The sequence below is a fragment of the Trichosurus vulpecula genome, chromosome 1, assembly GCF_011100635.1.
Source record: "Trichosurus vulpecula isolate mTriVul1 chromosome 1, mTriVul1.pri, whole genome shotgun sequence".
Lineage (NCBI taxonomy): Eukaryota > Metazoa > Chordata > Mammalia > Diprotodontia > Phalangeridae > Trichosurus > Trichosurus vulpecula.
This window is the reverse complement of record NC_050573.1, coordinates 396,564,647-396,587,309: the sequence shown is the minus strand read 5'-3', so window position 1 is coordinate 396,587,309 and position 22,663 is coordinate 396,564,647. Positions and strand designations below refer to the sequence as shown.

Sequence of the window (22,663 nt, the reverse complement as noted above, 5' to 3'; positions counted from 1 at the left end):
TAGACCTCCTGGCACTTTCTGATAGGTCTGTGAGAGGGGCACTTTCCCTCTCCCTAAGGCCCCTAGAATACAGAAATATTCACCACTGAGTTCAACTCTTCCATTGTCCAGACAAGGAAACTGAGACCCAAATTGGTATGTGAACTGCCTAAGACCATGCAGCTCATAGGTGGAAGAGCCAGATTCCCTGACTTATGGTCTAGTGGTCTGTCACATCGTCTCTCATTTGAAAAGAGAAATATGAGCAACCCATACCATGCTCCCTTCCCCCTTTTCAAGTTTTAGGTGAAACCAGATTAAAATAAACATGAGAGACAACTGTAAAATGTGATAGTCTAAGGGAATGTGCAGTGGCAGATCCACCAACTTTATCTTGATTGTGGTAGAATTTATGGTATTGATTGTAAGTTCTCCTACTTCATAACTCCAAATCTCAAGATTCAGAGGCATATTCATCCCATGTATAAAGAACTTCAATAAAGGGTAAACCTATGTAGGTCAATACTAAGTTTCAGCCTAACTGAACTACCCCTTTCTTGTTCTATCTTCTACCACCTCAGGACATTTGCACTCAAGTAATAAATACTTTTTGAGAGTTTATCTAGCAGTTATTTTACCGAGTAAATCACATTTGCACATACTTATGTGCAAAGTATGATGCCAGGTGCTGGGGTGCCATTACTTGAGTGTATCTACCAAATGCCCATCATCCACCTGGTGCTACAGAATTGGTCCCTGCTCACAGGTACTTGTACAGTTTTCCTACATGACACCCAGATAGTGCATTTATAAAAAGTTTGAATGATAAGAAGGGACTCTGTTCTCAAGGAGCTTATATACATTCTAGTGAAAAATAAACATTTAAATGTGAAAAAATATGTTAAGGCACTATGTGTCTTTGACTCAATTTAATTGCTAGGATTTTATGTAGAAGAAATCACAAAAGGGCATTTCCATACAAAATATTTACACCTGCTTTATTTGTAATAGCATAAAAATTGTAAAAAAAATTTCTTTGTTCACTGATTGAAAATGGCTGAATAAATTATGGTGTATTAATGCAAAGGAATATTATAAGACTGTCTAAAGGAGAACTATAAATTATTAATAACCACATGAAAGAATGCTTCAAATCACTAATGATAAGAGAAATACAAATCAAAACAACTCTGAGATTTCACCTCACACCCTGAAAATTTGTAAAGATGGCAAAAAATAGGAATAGTAAATGTTGGAGAAGTGGGGAAAAGAGAGGCACACATTGCTGCTGTAGCTGTGAAGTGGTCCAACATTCTGGAAAGCAATTTGGAATTATGTTTAAAAAAGGCTAAAATGTTCATACCCTTTGACTCAGATCCCACTGTTATGTATATACCCCAAGGAGGTTAATGGGGGAGGGGGGAAAGGCCTCATATACACCAAACATGTGTAACATAATTTATTTTTGAAGATTTTGGAAAAGTATATGCTCACTAACTAGAGAATGGTTAAACAAGCTGTGGTACATATGTGTAATGGAATATTAATTACTATGCTATAGAAAATGATTATGATGGACATAAAGAAGCATGAAAAGGCATATAAACAAGTGAAGCAAGCAGAATTAGGAAAATAATATACATGACTGCAACAATGTAAATGTAAAGAACTATAAAATAATTGAAACTGAATGATGGACAATAATAATGATCAAGCTTAGCACTATAGCCAAGATATAAGGAGGTACTTCCCTCTCTTTTTGGCAGAGCTGGGGCACCACAGACATAAAACACTAGGAAGAGAAGATAGATAGACAGTTAGATAGATAGACAGATATATACATATGTATATACGCATACAGAGATACAGAGAAAGAAGGAAGGAAGGAAAGAAAGAGGGAGGGAGGGAGGAAGGAAGGAAGGAAAGAGGAAGGGAGGGAGGAAGGAAGGATGGATGGAAGGAAGAAGGGAAGAAAGAAAGGAAGGAAGGAAAGAAGGAAGCAAAGAAAGGGAAGGAAGGAAGCATTTATTAAGTAGTGTGCCAAGTGCTAAGATTACATAAACAAATAAGATAGACCCTCAAAAAGTTTACTTTCTAATGAAGGATGATAAAATACGAAGAAAAAAAGAGACAAAGGTAATGGAACTTTAGAAGAATTAGAACATAGAGAAAACACATTTTTTGTGGTTATTTATTCATCTATTTGGTTGTACTTTGTTAACTACTAAGGATTTTATGTAAAAATCATGCCTTATTTTGTTTATTTGATTATATTTGCTGGTGATTATTAAGTATATATAATGTAGCACCCAGAACACCTCTCACATCTGAGTCACTATAAATATCTCCCAGATGTGAGATATTTTATAAGTCAGCATGATACGTAAAGGACAAGAAAGATTTCTTCCATATACATAGGAATCCTCTCCCACAGGTTACCATATTACTGGTGGGAAAGGGAGCAAGTGTAGGAACTTTGTGGGGCCTAGCAACAGACTTGGTAGAACACACACACATAGAGAGAGCATCTGAGGTCACGGCAGCACCTATTTCTGATGCTGTACAGTCACTGATATATTACGGTAATATCATCAGGAGAATTATCATCTCTCCTGAGCACGGAGTTTCCTGCTTCTCTATTCCTTGAACAGGACATTCCATCTCTTGGCCCTGGGCATTTTCTCTGGATATTTCCCATGTCCGGAATGCTTTCCCTCCTCATCTCCTCCTGGCTTCCTTCAATTCCCAAATAAAATCCCACCTTATATGGAACCCTTTCCCCCTCCCTCTTAATTCTAGTGTCTTCCCTCCATTAATTATTTTTACTGATCCTGTACATAGCTTATTTGTACATAGTTAGAATGCCCTTTGAAGCAAGAAACTATTTTTTTGCCTTTCTTTATATCTCCAGCACTTAGCACAGTCTAGTAAAGTATTTAATAAATGCTTGTTAACTTGACTTGATGACTTGATCAATCCATTTCCTTTTGGAATCCACCTCCTCTATGGCCCCTACTGGGGACCCAATCGGCCAATTCCAGTTGGACAATGCTCCTTCCTTCCTTCCTCTTTCTTTCCTTCCTTCCTTCCCTCTCTCCCTTTCTTCTCCTCCTTCCACATAGGGAATCATACCCTTACCTATAGGTGCTCTGCACAAAGGTATATAAATTTTGATCACTGAAACCTCGCAAGATATCTTGGGGTTTATGGACTAGATGTCCTTTTTTTTCTCTTCCCTACTTACTTATTCTATCATTAAAAAAACTAGGACAATTAATGCTTTTGTCCCATGTAGTTTCATTTATGATTTCTTGAAATACAGCACTGGAAACCTAGGCTTTGATAAAACCCATATGGATTCAAATGAAGTTACTTGACCATGCCTTAAACCCAAATCACTCTGGCTCTCACTGACTGGCCGACAATAGGTCCCAGCCCAAGCCTCACTTGGTCATAGTTTGGATTTTGATGGCTCAGAATGAGTTTAAATAGCAACTGTCTCTGTTTTGGCCAGAAATCCTGAGGGTCTTCTCCCAGATTTTTTTTTAAATAGGTAAAAGAGGCCGTTTTTTTGCATGATTTCTTACGTAGCCTTAATCACTGACAAACTGATACTAGGGAAAGACCTTAGCTTAAAAAGGCCAAAGTCTCTCACTGTACCCAGAACCATCTCCAGTCGTCCTGACCTATATCTTGCCACTGGACCCAGATTGCTCCAGAGGATAGAGTGAGGCTGGTGACTTCACACGCCCTGCCTCACTTAAATCCAATTTACTTGCAAGTCAAGACATCACCCTCTTGATGTCATTGGTCCTAATTGTGAGAAATGGTGGGATGAGTTTTGTTTCCACAGGATAGTGATAGCGGATTGTAAGTCAGGTGACTGGTTCTAATCAGAGCTGTGATCTAGCAGAGACCAGGCTTCTGATCAGGTGAAAGGTTAGAGGCTTGTATGCAAGATTAACGAGCCATTTGAAAAGGGCATGAGGTAGGCAGTCAGGGGGTTGCATCTTGCCAGTGAAGAGCCAGGAGGGAGATTCGAATTGGGAGTCAATAAAAGGACTGGCATTTGTCTGAGTCCTTGTACTCTCCTGTACTCTGTTAAGGGGATGTACCAATTTATTCAGAAAGAATAAATGTACACTATAATGAAAACCTTCCTGGCTTCGCAATGAGTATTGTTTATTCCTAGACAGCATGAGTGTATTTATAACATCTTCAAGAACGAAAGACAAACAACCACAAGAACCTCTATGGCTTTAGTAAGGGTATCTCCTTCACTTTTTCCATGGCAGATATCCCTTTTCCTTGTCTTCCAAGCTCATTTCAGGTTCTACTTTTTATATATGGTCTTTTCTGATTCCTCCCTTCAATTACTTTGCATATACTTCATATTTAGTCATCTGTGACCACATTATATCCTCCACTAGAATATAATTTCTTTGAGGAAAGACATCGTTTTCCTTTTGTCTTATTATTCCTAGCACCTGGCACAATGTTTTGGCCCAAGTTAAGGTCTTAATGCTGGCTGAACTGAACAGACATTCTGTAACCTGCTCACACTGATCAAGTGTCTTTCTGCTGCCCTTTGAATTGTTTATAATTTTCATTCTTGTGAGATTTTTCCTTTCTGTGACTTGCTACTATAGAACGTTAATTGGAGAATCTTGGCTCACAGCGCATTTACATCTTTGAAAGCACACTGCAAATTCCAGAATGCAATCCTGCACGATCTCTTCCTTTTACTCATTTCCTGGCCAAGCTCATTATCCAACTGCATCATTCATCTAAGATATTCACAGGATCAATCAATTTGATGAACTGCTTATCCAGATTCATGTGATAATCTGGGCAATACTTGTCTCTCGTCTACTTTGCTTTTCCACTTCTTCTTTTAGAAATAGTTCTAATGAACTTGTCTATCTGGTTTTCCAGGCCAGAGTATGTGAGATGCTACAAATTAGAAGGGAAAGGAAGTGTGCTGGTGGCAGGAACGCTGACTTGTGAGAAGTGACAGCCTGATGGTAAGGACAGGATGTGGAAAACTACAGAAAGTAGATGCAAGCTTGCAAAAGGTAGATTGGCCTATGACCTTTAGAGTAGAGGCAAACATTCTTCTACCTTTTGGCAGTCTGTGGGGACACTGCTAAGTTTCAGTCACAAGACTTTTTTCCAATGATGACACCAAGTCACCAAGAGGGTTAACTGTGCTCAGTGAACTCTGTTTAAGAAGCCAGGGAAATATAAAATAGACATACATGCGGACATAGAAACATGTACATAGATATTTTGGAAATGTAACAGGGGTCTGGCTCAGACCCCTATTTCAGAAGGATTTTTATGAGAAGTTAAGTTGTTTTTTTTAAAAGTTACACAAAAGGGGGTAATTTTCAGTTACCTGTAACCTTCACTCATATGGCACCTCTAATTCTCTGCCAGTGCCAGGTTAACATGACCGTGTTGTATATACACATAGTGACTGTTGAGATACTTTCCCCTTCTCCCTCCTTCTCCCCTTTTGAGTAACTAAGGAAAATAAAAAACTGTCCAACGTAAGGGGTGTATGATCACAGGTAATTGGTAATTTGGAGAGAGAGGGAGATGAGATGAAGAAGAGGCTACAGGGAAAGAGTGGCAGCAAGCAGCAGAGGACTTTAGAGGCCTTTGCCTTCATTTTGTTATAGGAAAATGGCATAGAAATATGAAACTCATCCTTTTTGATGTCTGAGAAGCTGGTAGACCAGCTGATGGCATTTCAGAGCTGGAAATACCCTGAGAAACAGCCAGAAGTTGCTCCTTGCTGCCCTCCCTGACCAGCAGGGACTTGTAAGAGAAGTAGGAGCCTACCACGTGAGTTTTTCTATTGAGGGCTGTGACTCATTGAAACATATCGATGATTCAAAGATTTATGTTGTAATTTTTCTCTTTTTTCACAAAACTCACAATACTGTGAACTGAATGTTTTTAGGAGGGACACTGGTCTCAGTGTACAGGGCATGTATGTATTATGCATTTCAGTGGTGTGAACTGCAGTAAAGAATTCAAAGTCATGAATCCTGGATCAAATTCCTGGCTCTGTCACCTACAATCTCTGGGACCTTAGGCAATTTGCTTAACCTCTCTGGGCCTCAGTTTCTTCATCTGTAAAATGACTGGATTGAATTAGAGGATCTGTTCCTTCCATCTCAAGAACTATCGATCCACTGATCTGAGATCAGTGATCCTATTATTTTCTCAGGTTTCTCCTGTGGAAGCTCTGACAAGAGGATGAGAAACCCCCCCCGAAATGTGCCCATCCTATAATTAGATGATCAAGTATAATGGTATTTATACACATGATTATTGGGGAAAGAGGCATTCAACAGCCTCTGGAAATCCAAACCATAGTATTATCTCACTCTATTCTTTTTAGTTTTTCATTTTAATTTTTAAAAATTCTGAACAGACTTCAACAAACACGAACTGGTCTAGACTCCTTGCTCCCTCTGCCCAATGCCTGGTCTTTCTAGACCTAGGTAAGAGGCCTATAAAATCTCACCAGGCTTTGTTGATTTGGGAGGGTGTCCAATGGGCATAAGAAATAAGAAGTCTCCTGATCTGAGTGGCCACTATTGCCTTTTAGATTCAATTACCTGTGAGAAGAAATGGAATACTGTACCGGCTTAGGTTTATAACTTGTTCTTGTGTGGGTGAAGATATTGTCTTTATATTCTTCCTTTTGTGGTGTTTATACTTCACAGAGAACCCTGGAACAGCATGAAGAGGATTCAGTGACTCCAAACCCCTCCCAAACTATTATGTGCAAATTAAAATTTTCCCAATCTCAAAGCCACCAGCAGTGTTTATTAATAGATGAATTCTTTGATCTGACATAACAGGAATTTTGCAAGCAGCCGGGAAATTCTCCACAGGAGCAGACCAACACAAAGGGAAAACAAGAACTGATATTCTGATGGCATCCTAAGAAGAGGATAAAGTCAAATTTTCATTCCCATATCCTAATTTCCCTAGTTTTCCATACAATTTCCTAAAAGAATTGCCATGGAATAGTCTAGATCAGTATTTTGCAAACCCTTCTGATCACATACTCCTATTTGGAAAAAAATTTTGAACATGTACTTCCAATATGTATATATTTATTAATTATATGCATGTAGTTTCTTAATAATTATGAACATTATAGCAGCTAGGTGGTGCAGTGTATAGAGCACTGGCCCTGGGGGCAGGAGAACCTGAGTTCAAGTCTAGCCTCAGACACTTACTAGCTGTGTGACCCTAGGCAAGTCACTTAACCCTGATCACCTCCCCAAAAAATGTACATTGTAAAACTCACACAAAAATATAAATTTAAAAAGGATGAGATAAAGATGATGTAACATTTGATTCCAGAGTCAACAGGAAGTCACTGAAGTTCAATGAGTAGGGGAATGACATGGTGTGACCTAGACTTTGGGAAAATCACTTTGGCAGCCCTGTGGAGGCTGGATTAGAGAAGTGAGAGACCTGAGGCAGTGTATAGCTAGTCCAGATGAAAAATGAGAAAGGCTTGAATGAGGTGGAGAGCTGCATGAGTATGAGAGAATATGAAAGATGGGAGAGATGTAGAAGTGGAAATGGCAGGATTTGGCAACTGAGGTGGGGTAACGGAGGGCAAGGGATTGAGGAGTACACTGAGGTTAAGAACCTGGGGGACTGGAAGGATGGTGATGCCCTCAATAGTAATAGAAAATTTTGAAGAAGTATGTGTTTAGGGGGGGAAAGATGATGTAACGAGCTCTTCAACGCAGAGCACAACCTATCCAAGATGTGACTCACTCTATCCCACTTAAAACAAAAAGAGGGAAATGGGGTTCTTTTCATTCCTTGCTCTCAGGTGCAGGCCCACCCTCCAAGGGACAATTACAGCAGATGTGACCTAGGGGTTAGTGGTGGGAATGCTGGTAGGAGAGGGAGACTTCTAATCACACCTAAGCAGCTATTTCTGTGGATGTCTGGGCAACAATTAGGTGATAACTGCCCTGAGGGTCAGATGCCCAGCTCAGGAGAGGCACAATGATGGAAGAAGATGAAGCGAGGAGCTGTGAAGAGTAAGGATTGGTATGGTGATACTAGAGATAAGTCACACAGTCTATTGTCTCAGGAAGGATGGAACACGACTCATCTTCCCCCACTCCAGTTGGCTGATCATAGAACACATTGGGGTCAGGTCATAAGTATCCTTTGGCTCATTTTTGGTCTAGAGTTAGAACTTGTCTACAGAAGCAGCTGGCTTTAAATTCTTTCGATCCTTGGTTGTCCAATGTATTCTAACATAGACAGTAAGGCAAAGTAATACAGGAGAATAAGTGGGAATGAAAATGAGGAGACTGAGGTTCTGGTCATGGTCTTAGTTCTGATACTAGTTGTGTGGCCTTGGTCATGTGACTGAACCACTCTGGGACTTGGTTTTCTTATCTGTAAAATAAGGACATCACCTGTAATAGCTATCTATCTTAGAGGACTGTTACAGGGAAAGTGCTTTGTTTCTGTTAGAGGAAATACCAGGGGAAAAAATATACATACATACATATATAAGTAAATATAAACTGTAAATGTAAAAATATACATATATCTATATATGTACATACACACAGACACAGATAAATAGGAGAGGCTTCTATTACATGTAAGATATCTCTATCTGTATCTCTACATGTACAGATAAATATAGATATCTACATATACATACAGAGATAGAGATATATTGCATGTAGAAGCCTCTCCAAAATTGGCTAATTATTTGCATGTTGTCTGCCCCAATAAACTGTGAGCTCCTTGAGGTCAAGGAGAGCATTTCTGCTTTTCTTTGTATCCCTAGCATTTGCCACAGTGTCTGGCACACAGTGAGCCCTTAATAAATACTTAATAAATGACTAATATGATAATATGCTTTACATGATTGGACATGTATAACCTATATCAAATTGCTTACTATCTTAGAGAAGGGAGAGGTGACCAAGGGAGGGAGAAAATATGGAACTCCAATTTTTTTTTTTAAAATGAATGTTAAAAATTGTCTTTACATGTAATTGGGGAAAAAATAAAATACTACTTAAAAAAATAAATACTTGTTGACTGACTGTCTCTAAAGTTATATGTGTGTATATATGTACATATAGATATATTAATTTAAATTTATATATATATATATATGAAATATATACATGCACATATATCACCTATTCTATGATTTCATGGTATAAGGAACATCTTTCTTCTCTACATCACTGCCTTGTCATGGGGGAGGAGATTGTGTAGCTCAATGAACCTATGAGCTACGTCATGCGGGGTTATCCAAGATGGACAGGTGATAGTGGAGAGTTCTGAAAAAAGACGATCCACGGGAGAAGGAAATGGCAAATCAGTCCAGTATCTTTGAAAAGAAAATCTCAAATGAGGTCACACAGAGTTGGACACAAGTGAAAAAAACTCAACAAGAAACACGGAAGGGAGACAATGGCAAACCTGGACAGCAGACTAAACAGCAGAGACATCGCCTTGCTCACAAAGATCCATATAGTCAAAGCTGCAGTTTCTCCAGTAGCAATTTATGGCTGGGAGAACTGGACTATAAGCAAAGCTGAGCGCCTCAGAATTGACACTTTAGAACTGTGGCGCTAAAGAAGGCTTTTGAGAGCTCCTTGGAAAGCAAGGAGATCAAATCAGTCAATACTTAAAGAAGCTGACTCAGACTATTCCCTGGAAGGTCAATTACTGAAGCTTCAATATTTTGGCAACATAATGAGAAGACAGGACTCATTAGAAAATGATTTTGGCAAAGATTGAAGGCAAAAAGAAAAGGGGACAGCAAAGGTTGAGATGGATAGATAGTGTCATGGAAGCTACAAACATAAGCTTGGACAGACTTTAGGAGATAGCAGAGGATGGAAGGGCCTGGTGTGCTATGATCCGTGGGGTCATGACTGAACGACTGAACAAGGGGAACTCCAGTGTAGAAACTCCCTCTACTGATACAAACTGGCAATTTGTCTTTAACTCAGTCTTAAAGAGTTGCCTAGTATACTGATAGATTAAGTGATTTCCATGGTCCAAAGCTAGCATGTGTCAGAGGCAGTACTTGAACCCAGGCCTAGATAGAACCCAATCATACATTTGGAGCTGGAATGGATGTTACATACAGGTTATTCAAGGCACACCTGAGCGGCAAGGTGGCGCCACGGTACACAGAGCGCTGAGCCTGGAGTCAAAAAGAAGGGATTTCAAGAGATGGGAATCAAACCCACATGAGTTGTACGACCCTGGACAAATCACCACCTCATTTTGCCTCAGTTTCTTCATCTGTAAAATGGGGATAATAATAGCAGCTACTTCAAAGGGTTATTGTGAGGATCAAACAAGATAATAATTGTAAAGCCCAGTGCCTGGGACACAGTGGGTGCTATATAAATATTAGCTATTATTATTGTCATCTAATACATCTAATACCTCTTCACTTTAAAGATGATAAAACTGAGGCCCAGAGAGGTCAGATGACTTGTCCAGGGTCACAAGGAGCCGAGCTGGGATTTGAACTAACTCCAAATTCAACATTCTTTCCACTATACCAAGTTGCCTAGAGTCTTCCTGAGGCTGGAAGAATTTCTGTCCAGTATTGCACACTGCTTCTCAAATTAATTTCCTCAGTTTCCACCTACATGAAAGGGCCGGATTTGTTAACTTTCTAGTTGTATCGGTGTGTTCTTCAAGATTTTCTCTATAGCTTGTGTTGCTGTTGTTCAGTTTTCAGTCATTTGCCGGCTCTTCATGATTCCATTTGGGGTTTTCTTGGCAAAGATACTGGAGTGGCTTGCCATTTACTTCTCCGGTTCATACTACAGCTGAGTAAACTGAGGCAAACAGGGTTAAGTGACTTACCCAGGGTCACACAGCTATTAAGTGCCTGAGGCTGGATTTGAACTCAAAAAGATGAGTCTTCCCGACTCCAGGTTCAGCACTCTATACAATGGACTATAGTTTTGTTATTTTGGCTGTGGTTGATGTGCTTGGAGTTCCATGGCCAGATGCTGAGGCAGCTTGACATATATATTACCAGTTCAACATATATTATAGCCTGGAACACAGAGCTAATTTACTTGGAGAAATAAATAAAACTAATGAGCCTGTCTTTTTTTTCTCTTAATTAATGAGCTTGTCTTGATTACCAGTATAAAGGACTGACCTTCATAAAGGCTTAAATGAGATGGCCATCCTGTAACAGAACTGTAACGTGAAAATGTTTTAACCCTAGACTCCTCCTCAGATTCACTGAATCATTTTCACCTGTAACTTCTCTCTATTTTAGTTTTTTCATTCGTAAAATGGGTAAAATACCTGCCTTATTTATATCATGGGGTTATTCTATAAATATAAATAAAAAAACAATCATGATTATACTTTGAAAGGTATAAAGTATATTACAATATGTTGTTACTTATTTGAATTCTTCAAAAACCCCTATGTATGATTTCATCACTAAATGCTACCCTTCTAAGAGGCCATCAAATGTTCCTCTTTGTGACTGTAAAACTCATCCTGCCAGTTTAGTGACAAGCCTCTCCAAACGTGGTAGGCTAGTCACAGTCTGTTGTTAAGATGTACTGAAGTTGTTTCTGTTTGGCAGGAACTCTCAGAGCTGCTGCTCTGCAGGATTTTTGACAAGCCAAGGTCACTTCCAAACCAGGACAACTGTAGTGGAGGGAGATTTTATTCCCTCCCCCACATACACAAACAATTTTTCTGGTAGGAAAAAGAGAGAGGCAGACATAAACACTACTGACTGAAAATGGTGGCTTTTTTCTTTTTTGTCTTTGGTAGGAGAGGGAAGGGATCCTGGGGACATGTCATATTCTTTATAAACAGAAAACATTAAAAACTGAATTTTTAAAAAGAGAGAGAGAGACGTCAACCATGATCAGTATAGATCGTGAGCTCTTTGAGGGCAGGTACCATTTTTACTTTTCTTTTTATTCCCATAGTTTAGTGACTAGCATCTCTGATGGTATTTAATAGATGCCAATTGTTGTTAATAAAACAACTTAATACTGATCCTTCATTCATTTATTCATTCCACAAACTTTTAAAAATCACCTGCAGTATGAATGGCATTGTGCTAAGTGTTGGTGGAAATAAAAAAAAATTCCATAAAATATGGTCATATCTAGTGGAATTTATAATAGAGAGGAGGATGCATAGAAATGCTAATAACCATAATAAGCAATATTACATGATACATGCAACAGAGGCACAAAACTAAGAGCTATGTGAAATAAGGGGGAGCAGGGCTTTTGCTGACTCAATCAAAGAAGGCTTCAAGAAGAAGGTAGCACTTGACTTGGACTTTTAAGTGATTTGCAACCACCTCTGCTTTACAGTTGTTTTGTCCAAATTAACTACCAATTTAGTAACAAAGAAGGGGAAACTAGGGGGTTGCCCATCAATGTAATTCAAGTAGTTCAAATTTATTATAGTGTTTTAAAGTTTGCAAACATTTTACCTGTTATCTCATTTGGTCTTTACACCAACCTCCATTTTAATCACAGTCTAGCAGCTATTAAATGTGTAAGGAAGGATTTGAATTATAATGGAATATTGGACATAATGAAATATTATTGTGCCATAAGAAATGACCAAGAGTAGAACCGCTTCAGAGAAACCTGGAAAAACTTACATGAGAATAGCGTGAGAAGAGCCAGGAGAACAAATTACACAGAAAGAACACTGAATGCAATGTTAAACCACGATTTTTAAAGGACAGATGATGATACATGCGACCTACCCCCTGACAGAGTCATGGATTCAAGATACAGAATTAGACATGCATTTTTAGACATGGGCAATATGGGAATTTGTTTTCTTGACTACGCATATTTATTACAATTTATTACATTATTCCTTTTCTTTTAAATGGGGCAAAGTAGGAGGGGGACTTATTAATAGAAAAATAAAGTAAAAGACTTTAATAGAAAAGTCGTAATTTTAGTAGTAAAATACTACTATGGTATGGGCTATTTGCAGCACAAAAATTAAGTATAACCAATACAGAGCAATACACACATGCACACCTGGCAGCACCCCCTATCTTTGGCATTCATTGCGAAACTTACTTGACACCCTACTTGACAAAAATGACAAGCAGCAGCAGCACCAAGCAGTAGAAGCGCCAGACAGCAGCAGCTGCAGCAGCAGCAAACAAACACTGAACAGCAACAGCAACGGTAACTGAAGCAGGAAAGTGGAGTCGGAATTTAGCAGCAAAGAAGTTAGCTACAACTTAGCGAACGCCCGCTTGGAGACCGAAAGCTGGCCAATCAGGGGAGGCCTCAAAGAGTATAGTTCGCTTATTGGTCCGTGGAGACATCTCTTCAAGCTCACTTAAGAAGGGGCCTAGGCGTTCGAAGAAAGAAGAGGTTTCTAACCAACCAGGGAAAGGTCTGAGGGAGGGACTCGCAGAAGGCGGTACCACGGACCCTATGATGGAAGCATGATCTCCCCCAAAGAGGCGGGGCCCTCACGGATGGGGCGTGGTCTCTGTACTTGGGGCAGGTTCCAGAAGGGGGGGGGATGGAGTGGGCGTGGTCGGGCGGTGGGCGCGCCCACAGGCCCATGGGCGGGGTTTACGGAGTCAGCAGCGGGAGCCGGATACGGGCGCCGGGGCCCTGGGGATGGGCGGAGCCGCCGCCAGCGCCGCCGCTTGGTGCTGGTGGCTGTGGCTGCCGGAGGAGCCGGAGCTCCGCGGACGAGCCGCCCCTGCTGTTGCTGCTGCTCCCCTCGCGGGGCCCAGCTCCCGAGGGTCGTGAGATGCTGGGGAAAGGGGTGGGCGGCGGCGGCGGCTCCAAGGCGCCCAAGCCCTCCTTCGTATCCTACGTGCGCCCCGAGGTGAGCGGCCCGGCCCGGGCAGAGGGCGCCCGGGCGCGGGGTGGGGCGGGGGGCGCCGGGAGCCCAGAGGTCCGACCCTCCGTCACCTTCCTCCCTCGGCTCGCGCCTGAGAAGGGCGGGGGTGCGAGAGCACGGGGACGCCCCCTCCCAGCCTGGGCGTCCCGGGGCGCGGTGCTCCGGAGCTGGAATGAGGGCGGGCTCTGGGGCCGAGGAGGGGGCGTCGGTGCGGGGCCGCAGGTGTCAGGCTGCAGGCGCTCGGGCTCTCCCCGGGCGGCTGGCGGGAGAGGGCGGCGCTGCGGGTCGGGAGAAGTGACTGTGGCCTAGGACCTTCCTGTCCTCTCCGAGCGTCGGGCTCCGGGGGAGGAAGACCTCGGTGGTCCTGGCTTTCTCCCCCGATTAGGGCATGGAGACTGGCCGCGGTTTGGGGCGGCTCTGCAGTACCTCCGGAGTTTCTAAGACCTTGCACACTTCACTTCAAGCTCCGGTGTTTTCACTTCCAAGTGTGTTGTGCAGGACTGAGTCCTTTGCCTCCTGTCCTGTCTGTAGGACCAGCCTCCTGCTATGGCCTAGCTTCGCCTGCTCCATCCCTTGCCCTGCGCCTCTCTGTATATTATTTTTGCCTTCTTTGTATCCCAGTGCTTAGCAAAGTTACCTGATAACTTACCGAGTAAGGGCTTGTTGACTGGTACCTCGTAAGGACTTAATAATTGCTTGTTGACTGACAGTCCCCCCTCTTCCCCCAGTCATTTGCCTCCTAAAACCTCCATTCATTTCTTTCCTGGTTTATCCTTCTGTGAAAGCATAAATTTTATACAAAGTCTCATTTCTAGAGAGTGTAGACATACTTTAGGGTTTCTTATACATGAACTCAACCAGAGAGACTTTAGAAATGACCCTATGTTCCTGAAGGCCAATACAATGGAGCTCAGGCTCTGGTAGGTATTGCCAAGCTGAAAAGACTTTGAACCTGGCACTGCCCAGCTCATGGACTATCAGACTACCTGTTCTCATTTGGGAGTAAGAAAGATCCTACTTCACATCCTGCCTCAGACAGTTCCCAGCTCTATGACCTCTGGCGAGTCAGTGGGTCTCAGCCTCCTTGTCTTTGAAATAGGGATAGTAATAGTGCTTTCCTCATCAGGTTGTGGAGAGGATCGCAGGAGATACAGAGCACCTTGCAGATCTTAAGAGTGCTATATAAATGCTTGAAATTATTATGCCAGCCTCCCACCTGCCTCGACCTTAAGTGAACAGCTGGCTCTTAGAGAGCATCTTCCTATCCCCACAGCTTGGAAAAAAGTACCTTGTACATTTCAGGCACTTAATACGTGTTCCACCTTTTGGTTCAATGGTCTGTTGTTTAAGGACCAGCCTCTAGCTAAGCTTCTCACCGGGTTTCCTGCAAGATGATACATTTTTCACCACTGCACCTTTTGTATGCAATCCAGGATGTGGATGGTTTGGAGTCTGTATTTGTCTGGGAATGGGTACTACTTTTGCCATTGTAACCTTGGATACTTGATATACTGAACCTCAAAGACAAATTTAAGTAGTTTTAGTCTTGCTCTAGCTCGGTAAAGTTTCCTATCCTCATGTCTCTCTTTGTCACTCAGGACACATTCTGTTGCTCTTTCTATATAGTTGAAGTAGCACTATGCATTAATTCTGCTTGAGTGATTTGGAGTCATGTGAAACCAGCTTGAATGTTACAGTGGCACTGTATGATTAGATAGGTAAGGTCTTGCCAGGTGCCTCACTTCTGGCTCCAAGCAAGACCAGGAGTTATATATATATATATATATATATACACACACATATATAGTTTTCTTAAGGTACTTTGAATATTTTGTGGTGGTAGGTGGAGTGTAGAATAGCTAAAAGTGGTCTTATTTTTAGATCTTATTTTTTAAAATAAATAACCACTTCCTCAGTAAACACTTAGAATGGGTCAGCATCCTCTTAAATTTTGAACAAAGGCACTCTGATGTATAAGTAAAATAGTTGTGGTTTATCTCTGCTTCTATTTTTGCTCAGATGCTCTTCAAAGGACAGTTATTGGGCTTTTAATTTGCTCCTTAAGGAGAATCAAAATTTTAATTGTAAAGCCCACTGAGAAATGTAGCAGAGACCAGGAATCCCTGAACCTTCCATGTACAAGTACACTGCTTTTCATTAATTAGGTTTTTATTAACTCTGCCCACAAGCTAATTTTGTTTTTTCCTTTGGAGGAGTTTAGGAAAGGGGAGTAGTTAAGCACAAGAATACACCAGAGCTAATAACTTTCCCCCCCTAATGTGTTTCAGTTGACTTATTTGTTTTTCCTGGACCAAAATAATTTAGATTATAGTGGCAAAGCACCTATCAATCCCCACCCCCACCCCCAGTACCTTCTAAACTAGGGAAATATATTATGAGAACTCAATCAAAAGGTATTGCTAAAATTAGTACTAAGGCCTTTTTATTGGTCATACTGTCCGAAATTCACATGAGAGTATTTAGATAAAGCTTGTGTGGTTCTGAGGATGGCGCTAGTCTGTCTGCCAAGTACCTTAAATTGCTTAGTTATACAAGAACTGCTTCAAAATATTTTGCTGAAAGCTCTTATACTAGTGACCTAGTGCTTTTTGCTTTATTATACCTTCAAATATGTGTACTTTTTATCAGTTGGCAAACTGTAGAGGTGGTTTCTTATGCAGATCAGAGGTGCTAAAACAGTTTTGGCATCTTTAGATTTAGTGATACCTGCTGTTAATGGGGAAATTGTTTGAGACCTCAGAAGGTTCAGAGATGCTTTTCAGTAACTGGACTTGTCCTTTTCACAGACTATCATACAGAAAGGGATCTTGGAAATAGTCCAATATACCCTGATTTTACAGATAAAGAAACTAAGGTCCACAAAAGTTGTGACTGCCTAAAAAGATCACACAGCTGGTAAGTGGTGGTAGAACTACTGCTATCATACCATATGTTTAAATTTAAGGTTTACAAAATATTTTACAGAATTCTTTTTTGAGTCTTGCAACAACAAAATGAGGTAGATGCTGCAGGTGTTGCCCCCACTTTTCAGATGAGGAAAATTAGTGGCTTAAGACAGACTAAGTGATTTGACCAAAGTCATACAACTAGTAAGTGTTGAAATTGAATTCAAATCCAGTTTTCTCCTTTTTCCATGTCTGATACTTTTCTCACTACCACCACACTGTTTCTGAAGTTGTATATTCGGTTTTTGATAACCTTATGTTCATAAAAGCAGAAGCACTGAACTGACCAAAATGCTTGAAGATGTTTTTCATATTGAGTTTGGTTTTCTTTTGCCCTGACACTATTGACATTGGACCTAGTCAGGTGGGATAGAATTTGATTCTGTCCTTTTAACATAATGTGGCTGTACTTGAATGATCAGCTGTTTAAAAGGCTTAGAGTCAGTAGCCCAAGAGGTCTTATTATCCCAGATCAATGGATATAAAAGGTTTAAAATCCTGAACTGTGATTTAGAGCCTTCAGTCATTTTTAGTAACAAATTCCTCCTCACTGTAAAATCGGTTGTGTAGAAAAGTGGGAAACAGATGGTTTATGTGTTGGAAGAATTGGTGCCTGGGTGGCCGCCTGAAAACAGCCCAAGAGCTTAGAACATGAGTTGTGAGAGTGGGCTTTATATTCCCTTCTTTAGGCATTTTTATGTACCATAGATAGCACAGAACATCATTACTGGGGAAAGGAACATTGATGGGAGTATTTGGGAGCTAGGAAGTTAGTGTTTATCTCAATTGAATGCTAAGGCATTTGGGTAAGTGTATAGCTAAAGGGGTGAAGGTAACAGATCCAGGCTTCAATTGAATTAAATAAATAGAGAGGGGTGGAGGAGGGAGACAGAGAGACAGACAGAGACGCAGACACAGAGATAGGTGGAAATGCACACACCTTGTTCAAGATCATGTGCTAGGTTCCTAGGGTTTAAATAGGACGGAGTCCTGGCTCTGAGGAGTTTACAATGGTTCTTAACAAGAGCATATAGATGTCCATGATGGTTAAGTCATGGGGCAGAAAAAAGGCTAGTAGAGTAGAACAATATTAAAATGACCCATTCTGTGATGATTTTTTAAAAATGCTTTATTGTTCGTCTTTTTAAAACATCATTGTCACTACCCAGTGATTTCCTGATTCATAATCAGAAGGTCGTTCTCTGCCAGGTACTGGTTGTGTGAACTGGCTTTAAAAATTACTTTATCTGACTAAAAGTTTTCTCTTTCAGCTCTTACTTTATTCGGTATTGTGAATTTACCAATCAAGGAGCTCACATTCTAATGTGAAATAGTTCACATGTAAGAGAGGACAGCCAGCTGCAAGTCAGAGGGAAAGGTCCCATTGTCCTTAGGGGCAAGTGAGAAAGCAGATAGTAATGTGTCTTCTTTAGTGTCATCTTGACTAATAAAATTTTTATGTGTATATATGTATGTACACACATACATATGTGTGTATACACACTAAATATAAAACATCATGTATATGATATGTCTACTAATAGATATCTATTGATCAAATTATACATATTACTGAGGTTGAGCCATTTGACCATGCCAGAGACTTTGGTGGTAAGAACTTTCTTTTCCCCATCTTCAATAGCTGTGGCTGCTGAGGAGGTGGAGTGATAGTACCCACTGGAGGATTTGCCATGTCTTATCTCCACAAAGGCTGCTTCCTAGGATGGTGGCTGAGGGGGGCAAGCTGGAAGCAAGACTGGTGGTTGGGCTGGGGGGTTTTCACAATTTGTCAGCAGTGGGTGGGGGAGGTGGTTATGAATGTGACTTCTCCAAGTGATTGCTTCCCTCCATGGTGGCTGGAGACTCTAGGCCGGAAGCAGGTTCAGTAATCTGAGAGACATTGCTAACCCCAGGGCTCTTGGGTTCCAGGATTCTTGGATATTGAAATCAGAGTCTGAAGTGAGGTGGTGGTTGATGGTATTAGTGGTTTAAGTTGTCTAGCACATGCTGTCTTCCATCTCTCCTTTAGGCTGCCTTGTTGCTGGGTTGGCCGGTTTGGAGCATAGAGTGTATGAGAAAGAATAATGTGTAAACAGCATGGGAAGATAAAATGTAGCCAAATTAGGATGGCATTTTAAGGGCTAGAGAAAGTTGAATATTTTTGCAGAGGGAGGTAGGGAGCTCTTGAAGCTTTTTGAACCGGAAAAGCATGTTCATTTGTGCTTTAGTAATATCAGTTTGGCAGCTGTGTGGAGAGTGGTTTACAGGCTAGAGGCAAAGAGAGACCATTTGGGAGGCTTTTGTGGTAGTGCAGGTGAAATATAGTGAGAACCTGGATGTGATTTGAATAGAGAGAAGTGAGTAATTTCAAGAGATTCTGATAAGGTGAACTTGACAACAGTTCACAACTGATAGGTTATTGGGAGGTAGTGAAAAAGTAAAGAATGACTCCAAGTTTGCAAACCAGAGTGACTGGGGAATGTTGATGCTCTCCACAAAAATAAGGAAGTTAGAAGAGGAAGAGGAAGGGTGGATTTAGAGTCCGATAATGAGATCTGTTTTGGACATGTTATGTTGGAGATGCATATGGGACATCTGCTGGAGATATACAGCAGAATTTGGAAATGCTGGACAGGAACTTGTGGGAGAGATGAGGACTAGATGTGTATTTTGGAGAGATGTAGACTGTTAAATTCATAGGAACTGACAGGATCACCAAGAGAGAAAGAGGAGAGGGCCCAGGACAGAGACATGGGGTACATTCATGCATAGGAAGTGAAACATGGAAGATGCAAAGAAATCTGAGTATTGACCCAACAAGTGTGAAAAGAACCATGGCATAGCAGTGTCATACAAACCAAGATATAGGAGAGTGTACAGAAGGAGTGAATGGACAGCATTGTCGGATGTGACAGAGTTCATGAAAGGTGAGTACTGAGAAAAGGTCACTGAATAAAGCATTAAAAAAAAATCTTTGGTGTCCTTAGACACTAGTTTCAGTCAAATGGTAGGAATAGAAACCAGGTTGCAAGAGGTTTAAAAAAAAAACATGGTTTACCAAAATAAATGGGCCATGCTGGATATGGTATATCCCCTTCCACACATGTTGTCTACCACATCCCTGAGTGGTATGCTTCACCATCAGTTTTCTGTAGTGGCAACTGGTATCTCTATTGATTGCAGCTTTGAAGCCTTTACATGTTAATTTTTCTTTGCATTTTTGTAGTCACTTGTTGTTTTCTTGCTTTCATTCTGCATTAAATTCATACAAGTCATCCTGAGTTGCTGAATTCCTCCTATTTGTCACTTCTTCAAGCACAATAATATTTTGTCACATTCATATGCCATTTGGTCAGCCATGCCACCAATCAGTGGCCCACTTTTTCCCCAGCTCTTTATTCAATTAATTATCTTTCCTTCCAATTATCTACTGCCACTGTTTTTCTGTGTGTAAGACCTTTATTTCTGTCTTTGTCCTCCATGAAGTAGTGGTATCATTGGCCACAGGATATATAGAATTTAATGCCTTTTTTTTTTACATTTCAATTCATGGTGACTTTCCCACTGTAGAAATTCAGATTCTCCAGAGTACATTTGCCAGTTATTTGAAAGTTATGAACTAGGGCAACCAGGATAGTTTAAGCCTTTGAATACACATCATATGAGGATTGATTGAAGGAATTAGGCATGTTTTTAGTCTGTAACATTGAAGACTGGAAGAGGGGGAGAGTAAGGAAGGGATGGGATAGCTGTCTTGGAGTATTTGCTATCATGTAGAGGATATATTTTACTTATTAAGTTTAGTCCCAAAGAACAGAACTAGGAGCAGTGGGTAGAAGTTGTAAAGAGAGAAATTTATGCTCAATGTCAGGAAAAACTTCCTAACAAATAGAGCTTACCCCCAAATGGACTGAACTGAATCAAGACTCTGCCTCCTATATGCTTCCTGGGGCATATTCTACTTGCCTTGGGCAGTATTGCCACTGGGCATCTATTCCTATCTTAGGCCATTGTGGGTATTTTGTCACATAGTAATGGTAAATAGACTTTTTTCATACTGTCCTTTTCCCAGAGAGTTGAAGGCAATTTAGTGCAATGGAAAGAGCCCTGGATCTGAAGTCAGAGTACCTGGGTTCAGATCAAAAGAGTTGGACTAGATGGCCTTTGTGAGGTCCCTTCTATCTCTAGATCTATATGAACAGAGTTAATCCTTCACAGTCTAGGGGAGGAGACAACATGCAAATACCTGTGTATATACATGCTATGGAAAGAGTAAATAGAAATTAATCTCGGGGGAAGGCATTAGGAGAGGAGGAGCCTCTTAGAGATGGTGGGATTTGGCCTCATCTTGAAAGCCAGAGAAGCTAAAATAAAAAGGCCAAAGTAAGGGGGCTGAATATTCCAGGCATTGGGGCCAGCCAGTGCAGAGGCATGAAGGCAGGTGGTAGAGGGTCCGGGAGGGGAACAATGAGTTGGCCAATGAAGTCGTATTTTTGAGTGTGTGGAGGGGAGTGAAGTGTATGGAGGCTGGAATGGTAAGAAAGAGCCAGATTGTGAGGGGCTTTAAATACCAAGTAGGGGACTTTATTCTGGATTCTGGAGGTAACTGTTTATTGTGGTCAGACCATCATTTTAGGAAAAATCATCTTGGCAGCTAAGTGGAGGATGGATTGAAGCAGGAAAATTTTGAGGTAGGGAGACCAGTCACAAGGCTATTATAGTAGTCCAGGCAAGAGGTAATGATCACCTATACTAGAATAATAGCTGTGGAGTGGAGAGAAGGTGACCTATACAAGAAATGTTGTTAAGGTAGAAACAAGATTTTGCAACAGATAGGATCTAGGGGGTGAATGGGAATGAGGAGTTGAGGATGACACTGAGGGTATGAGCCCTGGTGACTGGGAAGATGATAGGAAAGTTGGGAAAAGATGAGAGTTTTGTGAAAAAGATAATGAGTTATGTTTTAAACATGTTGAGTTTGAGGTACCTAGGAGAACAAATTCTAGTACTGAATACATAGATCTGTGAATCATGACTGATGAGATCACCAAGCAATAGAGTATAGTGGACAACAAGAGAGGTCCCAGGACAGACTGTGGCACACCCAGAGTCAGTGATAGTATCTTGGGTGACAGTCCATCCAAGGCCACTCAGAAGAAGCAGTCTGAGAGGTAGAAGTTACTCTTTTCAATGTAAATAAATGCTGTCCTGAGAGAAAAAGGATAAACCCCTGCATCTCCCCCTTTGTTTCCTGGTGCTTTGTAATATCAATCATCACCTAAGATGAGAACCATCTAAGATAAAAATTCATGTAAAAGTATTATTCAGTTCAGATGGTCCTCATGGATTTTATCAGCACACAATATGCATCACAGAAAAGCTACCATAACATAGGAGTCTATGAAATGTTTTGACATTAAAAAAGGGGTTCTTATACTCAGAGATTGGGAACCACTGCACTAGTGTTTTTGTTTATTATTTGAGAAGGAAAAAAATGTTACTTTCTTTAATAACAAGTTCCTAGTTTATTCTATGGCTAGGCAGCTTGTGGGTATTAGTGAATGAATGAAAGACTGACAGATTCTACGGCAACCATTTGGACTTTGAGTTCTTAGAAACTTTGTTATTCTAAAGAGCATTCCCTTCTCTTCTGGGAATGAACCACTTTAAACATAAAATTTGAAAAAAAAAAAAACAAACCCTTGACCTGGATGGGGGTGGGGGAGAGCACTTTGTCCAAAAAACAAACAGTGTTTTGAATATTATATGTACATTTAAAAAGTAAAAGC

At 40.8% G+C, this 22,663-nt stretch overlaps 1 protein-coding gene and 1 long non-coding RNA gene across 3 annotated transcripts in view; one reads left to right on the top strand and one right to left on the bottom strand.

Annotated features, from left to right (window-relative positions):
* The window catches only part of LOC118848907, a 44,174-nt gene extending 37,486 nt beyond the window's left edge, over positions 1-6,688 (bottom strand). Inside the window, exon 1 of one of the 2 annotated variants that reach the window (XR_005010267.1) lies at positions 6,612-6,688. This is a non-coding gene — a long non-coding RNA (uncharacterized LOC118848907). The remainder of the gene's footprint in view (positions 1-6,611) is intronic. The other variant, XR_005010268.1, reaches the window with a different exon arrangement.
* Positions 6,689-13,682: 6,994 nt separating this feature from the next.
* Positions 13,683-22,663, top strand: part of MTMR12 (myotubularin related protein 12) — an 89,718-nt gene continuing 80,737 nt past the window's right edge. Inside the window, exon 1 of the mRNA XM_036767645.1 lies at positions 13,683-13,893. Coding sequence (XP_036623540.1) covers positions 13,816-13,893 — 78 coding nt within the window. The 5' untranslated portion in view covers positions 13,683-13,815. The remainder of the gene's footprint in view (positions 13,894-22,663) is intronic.